The 13,118-nt window shown below is 32.3% G+C and overlaps 1 protein-coding gene across 1 annotated transcript; it reads right to left on the bottom strand.

Moving 5' to 3' along the window:
• Positions 1 to 5,304: 5,304 nt before the first annotated feature.
• Positions 5,305 to 6,440, bottom strand: LOC120277916 (dof zinc finger protein 4-like). The gene has a single exon (XM_039284782.1). It carries the CDS (start codon positions 6,333 to 6,335, stop codon positions 5,436 to 5,438), a length of 900 nt encoding a protein of 299 aa, XP_039140716.1. The 5' UTR covers positions 6,336 to 6,440; the 3' UTR covers positions 5,305 to 5,435.
• Between the last annotated feature and the right edge of the window lie 6,678 nt (positions 6,441 to 13,118).

Raw genomic sequence — 13,118 nt, 5'->3', positions numbered from 1 at the left:
AACTTTACAAATTTTTTAAATTAATTTTCTTTCACAACTCTATTTAAATTTTTACAATGGTTTTTTATATAATATTTTTACGTTTTTAGTTCTTATATTTTTTAAATTAAAATTTTTTCTCACATCCCTATTTCGATTATCATAGTGCCTGAATCGTCTCCAACGCACCCTGGTCCCAAGTAATGGTTCATAATATGTGATTATCGTAATCTTTTTATAATATATATTATCATTTTAATCTGTTTAGAGTATGATATCGACTTCTTTTTTTATTACTAAATGATATATGTTAGAAAAGAATTTAAATTAAAAAAATATATATAAGGACTTAAACGTAAAATATTATATTAAAAACCATCATGAAATTTTTAAATAGAATGTGAGAAAAAAATTTAATTTAAAAAAATTATAAGGACTAAAATGTAAAAATATTATATAAAAAAATCCATTATAAAAATTTAAATAGAGTTATGAAAAAAATTAATTTAAAGAATTTATAAGGTTAGTAAATGTAAAATTTTTATATAAAAAAAACTATTATAAAATTAAAAAGAAAAATTTAAATATAACCCTATGCAAGAAAAAGTCATGTAAAGTACATCGTGCATAAGACTTTTTCAGCGATTTCTGAATTAATCTAAAAGATACTTATTTTAGTATATAATTAAAAAAATGCAATATTAAAAAAAATACACTATATATTAAGTTATTCTTCCAATTTATTTATTATTTTTTATAATTTTATCATTCTGTGGCCCAATTTTTATTTTTTTTTTAATTTCTAGAAAGTGAAGATTTTTCCTCTTGTATAATAACCTAATTCACTACAACAATGCTATAATACATTATGAATAAGTCATGGGAAAAAATTTAAATACTCCACCTTTGAGTTTTAAGAAAAACAACAATGCTTTGTTTATGTATTCCTTCACCTGATCTGTATTGTTTTTTATTCTTTCTCTTGCTAATATTATTGTTCTATGTTTCTTTTTTTCAGTAATGATATGCGTATAGTTTATCTTTTTTTAAAATTATCAACTACGACCTGCTGCATGGGTGGTTAATCATTATTCTTCAACCTTTGTGAAAAATATGCGGTAGAGAAACTTAAAAAAATTGGCTCCTTTCAGCAAACTTGTGGTATATCTTTTGATGTTTTTGTCAGTTAGCTATAATTGACACACTTTGGTATGTATATATATCGACAAACAATTCCTGTGGCCCTTCATATAAAGCAAAGAACAACCACCAGATCCGATTAATGAAAATAATGTATAACTTGTCATATAGCTTTTACCAAACCTTGCATTTGTAGCAAATAAATCCAGTAACTTCCATCAACTTCAGGATCCAAGGCCACATGGTCAGGGTGGTGGAAGCGGAAGGATCCCATGTTCTTCAGAATTTATTTATTAATTTTTTTTTTGGGTAAGCTGAGTGGCTAGGTGAGTGGTTAGGCCGCTAAAAAAAATAAAGACATGCACAAACCTCAGCAGAACAAGTGGGGACGGAACTAGGACTTGATGGTAGAGGGGGCTGAAGCCTAAAGGCAAAATAAAAAGTAAAAAAATAATCTAACAAAATAATTATTTTAAATGAAGAATAATGTGCTAATATAACCAAAATTTGAATACACATATTAAAAAAAATATAAAGTATAATTTAAAATTTTGTTATTACCGTAGAAAATATATGAGATTTTCAATAATTCAACTAACAACAATACATCTCAACTTTGTATTTTTTTTTTTTTTAAATATGGTAAAATTGATCCTCCTCACTACAAACAACCAAACTATTGTTTATAAAAAAACTTTTGTTGTTTCACTCTAGCATATATGGTACATTATAACATATATGTATATATGTTAGGCCTCATGATCAATTCAAATTTTTTTAAATTACTAAAATTTGTATATAAGATTTATTTTATTAAAATTTTGAAATAATAGTAATTTTTAAATTTAAAAATAAAATGTGAGAAAAATGTAAAATTTGAATATAAGATTTATTTTATTAAAATTTTAAAATAATAGTAATTTTTAAATTAAAAAATAAAATGTGGAAAAAATGCACCAAGTGGGATTTGAACTTGGGTGGAACAAAAAATCCCAAACCTTATGAATAAACCCACTAACCACTCAAACACACCCACACTCCACACTAGCTACACTCCACACTATTATCTATTCAAATATTAAGTATAGAAAAATTGAAAACCACCAAATCTTATATTGTTTAAAAAGTATTTTCTCCGGTACCGAGGGGGCTTCAGCCCCTGCTAACCTTAATTGGTTCCGTCCCCGAGCGGGGACTATGCACACATAGTGGTAAGACCATTCACACACAACCACTACTCACGCTCCTAGAAATGTACTCTCATCATAATTCAAACTCTCATGACTTGTGAAGAGTTATAATGGAGACCTAACTACTAATAGACCACATGATAATTGTTGTTTAGAATTTTATATATGCGCCGAACATAGAAGAAAAAAAAAAAAAGAAAGAATTCTTATAATGGGCATTTGTTGTGCCAATTTAACAAACATTTATTGTTCTTTTGTTTTGTTTTTGCTTACAATGTATTAGAAACAATAAATTTATTCAAATGTTTATTAATGAATGCTTTGCCCTATTCATTTATTTATCTGTTCTGAAATTTTTTTGGCTATGTGTGTTCCTATTTTTCGTAGACAAAGTGTTGCATGGGCCGAAGGGGGGCCGGCGCAGCCCACTAACCACTGATGGTTGGCCCACCACCGACAGTGGTCTATTTAGTTTTTAATTTTTAATTTAAAAATCTTAATAGTAAAGAAGAAAATTTTGGGAGCATTTATATATAAAAAAAAATCTTAAAATAATTATGTATATTAAAAGTGAGAACCATCAAATGTATATATACACACACATTGAGAGAGATGTAGCTCTTGAAAAGAAACTTTTGTTTTGATATGACAAAGAATTGAAGGAAAAAAATATTTGGGTAAAAATCAATTTTCTTTTATAAACAAAACATTTCACTCACCCTTTTTAAAAAAAAAAACATTTCACTGACGGCTGTTGATTTTCAATGTTTTTAAAACCGGACCGGATAGCGAACCGGTTCCATATTTGATTCACGGGTCAGTCAGTCCGACCGTATGACCCGTTCTGGTCGGACCGGATGACGTCATAAATAATATATATATATAATAACAAACTTTATCATATTCTTAATCATGATTATTTTAAATATTTATTTTAATATCATTATGATTTTATCAAAATCATTAAAGATTCAAATAATTAATCTAGATAAAGCAACAAATACAACTCTTTAAACTTTTTATTTCTTAATCTATTAATCATATATGGATGATGATAACTACATAAGTTAAACCACTAATTAAATTACTAATTATGTGAGTATGAGATAAGACAAGACATGAACAAAAAAAATTCAAAACAAAGCTCGAACTAAGTATGCTTAATTTAATTCTCACATTTGATCATCATTACCATTAAAATAAAAAGTATAAAATAAAATAAGTCCTAAATGATCTATACCCTTAAACAATTTACAAGTTTCTTATTTTGTTTATTTTCTCATACCTCTAAACTCCAAAGTTCCAACAATCCAAACAATATTTTTGACAAATCAAGACTCAAAGAGTATCATGAAATCAAGAAAAACCATAAGAATAAAAAACAAAAAAAAAAATTTGAAAACCGGGTTTGGCCGGTTCAAAATTTGGTCAACAATTTTTATAAAACCGGACCGGGCTATGGGCCGGTTCCCGGTTTTTCCGGTCCGACCGGCCGGTCCGGTTTTAAAAACACTGTTGATTTTAGAAGAAAATAATAAATTGATATCACTAGTTTGATATAGAGAATAGCTTTCTTGATTGCGCACATAAAAATAAATTTAATATTTTTATATATATACAATTTTGACCGATTATCATTAAAAAAATATAAAAGTATTAATGAAGTTTTGTAAACAAAAAACTTAATAGAAAGACATAATTACAATTAACAATGTGAGACTTATCCTTATTATTTTAATGGATCTTTTTTAACTAGTTTTATCTTTTTTTGTTTTGAACATATAGATGTCAAAACTAATTGGAAGATCAAGTTAAATCTATAAAAATTAAAAACAAAAATTATAAGAAATATAATGTGCTAAACGATGAGTTAACCAACACTGATTCATTAATTTTTTTTTCTGTTTTCTTTTTAACAAACTAACAAGTACTCTATTTGAAGAGGATATGGACTATGCGAACTCTATAAGCATAAGTCCTCCTCCAAATAAACACCCTAGTCAAGGATTTAATGTCAGTAGACCAAGAGTCCATTGACTCATCAACTCATATATATATATATATATATATCTTTTTAATATATTAACAAAATCTATTAACTCATGTACCCAATCCAATTCATCTAAAATAATTTAATTTGAAAGAGACTTACATCTTAAAACTCTATTGCTACAGTGACATCTAAAAGTTGGTATAGTAACGCCGGCTGTTACAGTATTGCGGCTGCTACAATGATTTGCTGCAGTAGGCATCCATTATAATATTTATTTATAACAAAAACAATATTAAATATCAAATATCCAATTTTGATAAGAAAAACAAGTCAAGAATGAATATAAATTCCATATTTTGGCTGATCATATAAATGCACATCATGAAGGGAATTACATCCCATGATTCCATCTTTCTAATTTGTATACCCATAGATCTTTATTCTCAGAAGAACAAAATCCAAATATTCTACCAAATTCTTTACATCAAATCATAGCTTCAAACTTTCAGATTAAGCTCAACTTTTTATCCTAATAAGGGAAATCATAATATCTAAAAAGTTAACTCTTTTTAAAATTTATTCTTTTGCCCCAAATATAGTTCCTCAAACTTGTGTACCTTGCATACACAAATAAAGTTCAATAATTAAATTATATCTGATAATATATCATACATTAAAAAAAAAGAGAGAGAGAGAGATTGGGTGGAGAATATATGAGCTCCAAGTTTCAAGGGAGTGATAAATAGAAAAAAAGCAAAGATATATGAAGAGAGAGAGACAGAAAAGAAGGTAGTCTTCCAATTGTCATAAGAAAAGCAAAGCAATGTTAATGTCTCATCAGCTCTTTCTATCTATGCAAAACCCACCACTAAAAAGAATCTCTACTTTAGTTCTTCTCATTCAAACAAAAGCACTTCACTCTTTTCTTTTTCTCCTCTAAAAATGATAAGAAGTTCAGAGATATATAGTACTTAAAGACAGAAAGAAAATAAATAAATAAATAAAGGCAAACATTGTTTAAATATTGATCTCATATTAAAGCATGCACACAACCAAACAAAGAAAAAAGAAGAAAAAAAAAAAGAACAACAAAGATACTAAACAAAGACAAACTGATGATATATAAACTAATATTAAGGGAATGCACCATTGCTTGTTTGAAGATCAGACCAAGCAATTGTTGGATTCCAGTAAGTAAAATCTCCAGCAGAAACTCCAACAGATTCCAAAATGGTAGGAATAGTAGCAGTTGAAGAAGTAGTAGTAGTAGTAGTCATTGGAGTAGAAAGAGAAGAAGCCATTAAAGAAGCAGAAACAGCACTAGAACCCATGAAACCATGAAGATGATGATGATGATCACTGAGATGAGTTGTTGCAGATGAACGTAGCCTTTGGTAGAGTTCTTGAAGTTGATCATTAGCAGTAAACAAGACTTCATTAGTGGTAGTAGTAGTGGTAGGGAAGTCAAGGTTGAAGATATTATTAGGGTTAGGGTTAGGGTTATTGAAGGGGGTGGAAGTGAGGAGAGTTAGAGAAGGAGAAGGCCAGAGAAGAGGGTTGGGAGAGAAGTCATGCTCAAGAGAGGAAGGGAGTTTTGGTTTGGAAGGGATAGACTTGAGGGATGAGGAGGAGGAGGAGGAGGGGGAGGGGGAGGGTGAAAGAGAGGGTTTGGTTTTCCGGCAGCCACCGCCGATGGGGACGTTGCGGAGAGCACCACCTTTGGTCCAGTAACGGCGGCAAGTTTTGCAGAAATGGCGAGGTTGAGTGAGGTTGTAGTTGTTGTAGTAACAGAACTTAGTGTTGGAGGAGTCACAGCGAGGACACCGGAGGTTTTCACGGTGGTGGTTGTGATGATGGTGGTTGTCTGTGGATGGAGGAAGGGAAGGTGAGGGAGAAGGAGAAGGAGAAGGAGAGGGAGAAGGAGAAAGAGAAGGAGAAGGAGAAGGAGAAGGGATGAGAAGAGAAGAAGGGATGGAATTAGAGGAAAACTTTGGATCATTTAGGACAACTCCGGTGAGGAGTTCTTGAATCATGGTTAAAATTGTTTGAAAATGGGAAGTGGAGGTTGATGATGGAGGAGGAGGAGGAGGAGGAGGAGGTGGAGGTGGAGGAATGGTGGGCTCTTGTTTAATATATAGGAAGGAGAGAGTAGTAGGGACAACTGAGAAAGAGAGAGAGAGAGAGAGTGAAAGGGATGTTTGTGGGTGGGAGTGTAATAGATTTCATGTTTGGTGGGAAATTTTTGCATGTGTGGTTTAGTATTGTTAAAGTGTGTTTTTGTGTTTTTATTTTTATTTTTCTTTTTGTTAGTTCCGGCGATGTGGTTTGTGGTTTAGTGAACACTCACAACACTCAAAGAAAAACTCACACAAACCAAACAAGAAGGAGACACACGAGTTTGGTAACCCGGGTCGGCTTCCTCTCGCTACGTCCCCAGTGCCCTGGGAGAAAAACAATCCACTAAAAGAGGGTGAAAATACATGAAGTACAAAAACACTCGTCACTCACTCACTCAACAATAATGAACACTACCCTCTCTAGATTGTCCCAGTGCTCACACCCTCTCCTCGAAGAGTTCCCCAAGAGTCACACCTTACAATCTACGAGCAAGGTAGACTTTATATAGACGCCTCAACGCCCCAAATATAAGACATACCTCTTTTAGAATCTCCGCTGCTACTAATTTAAAAAACCTGCTGAAATTAGTCATTGCAACTCCCCGTTGTAACATAAGTCTGCAATACGTGCCCTCGATCACGACTGATCGAGTTCCGTTACGCTTGCGGACGACCTCAAGACCCATCAACCTCCCGGCCATGCTTAGTCCGAGTCGATGCGACCCAAATCTCCCGATCCCGATCGCCGGCAACTAGCCTACCTCCCTCGGGTTCCTCATCACGCAGTCCCCTCGCAAGGGCGCACGTCCCTTGTGCGTCTTCCATGAAACTTGCCAAATTCTACTAAATTTGGTCTTCAAAGATTCTCCAAACTTGATCTTCAATTCACCCAAGTTTGGTCCTCAAATCTTCTAGTTAATAGACTTCAATGATTCTCATCAAGGATTCTTCAAATCATATCTCCTTCATTCACACCATGAATAGATCTTTCCTTAATTAAGCTCCACCATATTTAGTCTTCAATCAAATCATCTAAATATGGTCTCGATATGATCTTGTCTTCAAGTTAGTAATGCATTGCCAAAAAAATAACTCCACCAAGATCTTTAAGATAGCTTCACCTGATCTTCAAGATATTTGGCTCCATGTTGAGACTTACTAAAAAAATAGCTCCATCAAGATCTTCAAGATGTTTGCCTTGCACTCCAAGTCTCCTTGCCATGTCACCATGCTTGCCACATCATCAATTATGCTTTGTCACCTTGGTTGCCACGTCACTTGGTCTAGGTGTCAAATCATGCCAATAACTAGTGCGGTTGCACTAACACTTTTAACAATAGATACAAGCAGGAGTTAAACTCTCAACTTTCGACATATGAAATAAATTTACTATCTTGATCTTCTACAAGAGAAACAAATTTATTGACTATTGCACGGATCGTTCTATAATAATTTTTTTTCACCACCCTTTTATAAATATATATTATGATTAATTTATTGTTAGTCTAATTTTATATTTTGGTAATGAGATTAGAATGGAGGAGTGAGAGTAAAATGGTTCTTCTTAGTATTTTTTTTTTTGGGAGATATACATACAAGTATAATATTTATCAAAGTATAATATATGCATATTTAATTTCTTTTATTTAGGTTGATTGGAAATTTTACCTTATAATATACAATGCTTAATAGCATAATCGTTGATATATTTGATTTATTTGTCGAATTTTATGGTATATGTAGAGCTTAATAAGAATAGAGATGACAATGTAACTAGTTCTAGATGGGGAATGCCAATCTATTCTAGTTAAGATCCAAGGATACTAACACTATGTCTTGCCTATTATCTTAATTTTACTATTAATCTAAATTAAAATATATTAAAGATATTAATAATAATTTCATATGATTTCAAATGTTATGTACATACATATTATATAATAAATTTGGGGGAAAAAAATATCAAACTCATGTCCCGTTTATATATATTAAGGTTAGACAAACCCACCCAATAGAACTAATTAAACTTCTAACCCTAGAAAAAAGTTATTTATTTAAATCCAATTAATTGAATTTATTTTAATAATATCAAAATCAATTAGAGCCAAAATTTCCAATGCAATAGTAAATATGTCGGACAATTATTGTAAGTTTTGGATCATATTGAGATAATATTATATGCATATATATAAATGAGAGAGAAATATATATGTATTGGAGAATGAGAAGATGGAGTAGGAGCCCTATACCCTGAATGCAATCATATGAGAATCCAAAAGTTCCTTTTGGATAGAGACAATGCCCTAATCTACATCTGTAATTAATTTGAGACATAGAAAGAGAAATCCTATATATATATATGATAATATTTATATATTTATATGTTAAATAGTGACCTCAATTAGTGTTCTACTTGGTTATTATGATGTGACCAAATCCACAATGTCTAATTATTTAAACAAATTGCTTTGTGGAATCCATTAGTGAATGCAATCATATATGTATATTGACATATGCATGTGCCATGGCTATGAATTTTTCATTATTTAAGTTTAACTTAAGAATCCTTAAGATTTGATCATTGTAAAGCATAATTAAATGAGTAATTAATCAAGGATATTGGGTTTATTATTATTCAAGAAAATATTGGGTTTATTATCACTAATATTTAAACATCACTCTGTTTGACAAGTGATGGTAATAATGATCCTTGGGTCCATGCACGTTAATCATCTTATGACAACTAATCAAATATGATTATACGCTTTAATTACTTTGATAATATATAAAATAGAGTTTTTTTTTTCATTAAATTAAGTTATTCTTATATTATGAATTAACTAATCTTATTTATTTCTTTTCTTTTTTATATATTAAAAACTGATGATCTTTGTTAGGATACATCGATCTAATATACACCCTTCCAACTCATGCTTAAATGATTATCATGTACTTGATCTATATATCAATCAACCCTATATATGAATACATACATACATAAATATATATATATATATATATGCATGTATGAACCCTAAACTAGAAAATATGTAGCCTTGAATTATCATAGTGACACACATAATGGCATGCAAATATAAAGAGAAGAATGGAATATATAGTATGACATAATTTAATGTCCTTGAGCTATCTATCAACCCTAGCTAGCAATGAACACACACATATATATAATATTACAAGTAGATGTATGACATGAGAAGTGAGATAATATATATATAAGAAAAGGATATATGATAATAATTAAGAAATAGTAAAATGGAATTAATGGATGATGGTGTGGGAATAGAGAGAGAGAGAGATGTTGGAAGTTGGAACTTGGGGGAATGAAAAAGGAATAAAGGACTCTGTCTATGTGTGTATATATATGTGTGTGTGTTTGTGTGTTGGTCTCTTGTACTCATTCCAAGGTTCAAAGGCAATCATTATGGCTCCAAGGACAAGCTTGGATTCATCACTTTGATTTACGTGTAAAGTTGTGTCCCCCCCACCACCTCCATATATATAATATATACTCCATATTTTTATATTTTTATATCAACTTATATAATATATATGTACATTGTATATTATTATATGATGTATTTATTCTACGGAAGCAATGAAATCCCACTTTCCGGAACTTAAGGCCTTGATTTATGGCCTCTCTCTCATTATGTGTATTTTATTATATATATATATATATATATAGAGAGAGAAAGAGGGGTTTATTCCTTGCTAGTGATGCATGATGCATTGCATATGTCATTCTTTACTAGGGTTGAGAGACATGCATCATGACTCATGAGAGTAGGTTTATTTATATATATATATATATATGTTATTTTAAAAAAAAAATTAATTTTATAATTTGGAATTTAGTTTATGTTTTTTTATGGAATTATTTATTTGTTTATTTATTTTTAATGGATGCTTGTCAATGTTTATTTGAAGAGATTGTTCACATCAGTAAGCTCATAATTAATGCTAACAAAGGAGTATAATTTACAAAATCAATTTTGATAAAACGTTGATAAAAAGAGAGAATGAATGCATGTAAATGTTAAGGTAGATTTGGTTGGCGATAGAGAAAGTGACACGTGTCTGGAATAGTGTAACTGGGTTGGACCGGAGCGCATGGGAAGAGGACGCACTGAGTGCGCGTGCCGTCCGGATGACTGCCACGTCAGCGGACAGGGCCGGCAAGAGTCACGCCGGCCCGCGGGCCCACTCGGACCGAAAACGACGTTTGAACCCGATTAGGGTTTTTTGGAGAGGGGGCCCGCAGGATGTGAATGTGGGCCCCACTTATATAAACAGTTTTTTTATTTTTAATTTTTTATGAGGAAATAAGAAAATTGAAAAAAAAAAAAGTGAAGGGCCTTCTATGGGTCCCACGGGCCAGGCCCAACTCATGGCCCGGTCTCAGTCAAAAAGCACTTCTCTGGGCCCAGTTTCTCTTTCCTCGAAACCCGGGCTTTCTCTCTCTCTTTCATATACCTTTTCTTTAGTTTTATTTTTTTAAATATATAATTTATATATTAATGTACCATGGAGAAGACTTTTTTTGTTCAAAATTAGTTGGCGGAAATTTTGTGGGAAATTATTATGATTATTCAAAGTTTACTGAAAAATAACATGTGGACTATATAATGTATTTTCTTTTTCTTTTTTTTTTTTGAAAAAATAATAATAAAGCAGAGTGAAAAACAGAGTTTTTTAGCCATTAATATTGATAAAACCAAGAGATCAATCTAGTGCCAGGAAAGATAAATTATTTATAGAACAACCATGATAAAAACAATTGAATTAAGATCAACGGTCTGCATGCTTTCCATCATATGAAACTTGAGCATGAATTACCTCTTATATATATATATATAAGAGAAGCAGTGAGTGAAGCACATGAAAACAAAGAATCAAATCAGTGAAAGAAAAAAGAGAGTACAAAGAAGTCAGGCACTGATTCAACAACCATCTTTCTCACTACTTTGCACCTACTTTGAGTTTGAGCTCAGCTCAATCAGAAACCTGAAACAATTCAGATGAGCAAAGAAGTAGCCAGCTAGAAGAGTCTTATGTTAGCCTGAGGTTTGGCCATGCATGTCACTCACTGCCATGACATGACCTGACATGACCTGACATGACTCCATAGCATGACATGATATGATTTGACATGACCTACCACAACATATATATATATATATAATAACCCCTTATTTCACAACATAAATATATATATATATATATATATAAACCCATGCATGGACATGGGAACTTATAGCCTGGTGCTCTCACTGGAAGCTGTGACTCTCTTGCTCCCTCACCAGCAGGCAACTTCTCCTTTTCTAGGGTTCCTCACTCTCCATGCTTTTGTGTGCATATGTCTCAATACCAACACTTATAATATATTCCATATATATATATATATAGGGATTACATCTTCTAGGGACGTCCCCAGAATCCATATCTGGGGACGTCCCTAGGAGCCGTTGGATTATTTGATCCAACGGCTCATGTAATATCCCAAAAAAACAAAATGGAATGGAACTTCACCAAAACCTGGCTCTTAGATCTCTCCGCAAGCGCCTCCACCAGCGCACCTCATCAACTACTCCCACCGTCTCCACCAACGGCTCCTATCGTCTCCACCAACGCCTCCATCAACGCCTCCCATCGTCTCCACCAACGGCTCCACCAGCATCCACTGTCTTCGCCTCCACCAACGCGGCCTCCCCGTCGTCTGTACCAACGCTAGCTGCCTCCTCCTCGTCTCCACCAACGCCTCCACCCCCATCTTTTGCCTCCACCAACGCCTTCTCCGGTGCCAAGGTTTAGATCCATCTCTCTATAGATCAACCAATATCTTTTTGTTGTTCTTCTTTCTCTGAACAATTGCTTTCTGATTGATTTGGGTGAAATGTTGTTAATTTTGAGATGGAATAATATTTCATTTGATTCGGTGTTGACGAAAGGTTTATCCTGAAAATCAGGATGTTATTAGATGGAGATTGTTGCTATAAAGATGGGCTTTATTTATTTTTCTATTTATTTTTTGGTTAGTTTGTTGATGCATTTGTTTATTAACTCAGAGTTTGAATTTTGTTTTATAAAAAACAAAAATTGGATACATATTTATTTTGATGCATTTGTTTGAATTTCGATGCATTCTTTCACAGTGCCTTTGGATCATCAAAGGAATTAAAGACATATTTATGCAAATATAATCTTTAATATCATCAAAGGACTATATTTCTCCTTTTTGTAATATTCATTGGGTGATGTACAATGGATTTTATAGTTTGTTCATCCTGATAGAGATATGTAAATATTCTTTTTCATTGCAAACACACTCACCAATAGCATACTTTAATTTGAAAGACCTTACTATCAATTCCACTTTGTTTCATTCTTGCAGTAAAAGGAGCGAAGAATAGTTGTGATATTCTTGTATAATGCCATTCCCTTAAAGTTGGTTGTATTTCTGTTCCTTCAAAGTTGCAAAGTTGAAATATGATGGTTAACATTTATGAAAATTACATGTGGATAGTTTATGGGAAGAGGGGTTGCATTTTGTTTATTATTGCTTGCACTTGGGTTAATTGAGGATGAAGTTGATCATTTACAAGATTTGATTTGTCATTTCCAAGGCTTGAGAGAAAATCTCCCATTTTGGATGTTGCCCTCCTTCAGCTTCTTGGGTGG

This window comes from Dioscorea cayenensis, chromosome 15 (assembly GCF_009730915.1).
Source record: "Dioscorea cayenensis subsp. rotundata cultivar TDr96_F1 chromosome 15, TDr96_F1_v2_PseudoChromosome.rev07_lg8_w22 25.fasta, whole genome shotgun sequence".
NCBI classification, from domain to species: Eukaryota; Viridiplantae; Streptophyta; class Magnoliopsida; order Dioscoreales; family Dioscoreaceae; genus Dioscorea; species Dioscorea cayenensis.
The sequence above is the reverse complement of the archived record's forward strand: the minus strand, read 5'-3'. Positions and strand labels throughout refer to the sequence as shown.

What these genes read in the sequence shown, in the direction of transcription:
- LOC120277916 (XM_039284782.1), bottom strand. Translation starts at nt 6,335, where the DNA reads ATGATTCAAGAACTCCTCACCGGAGTTGTCCTAAATGATCCAAAGTTT.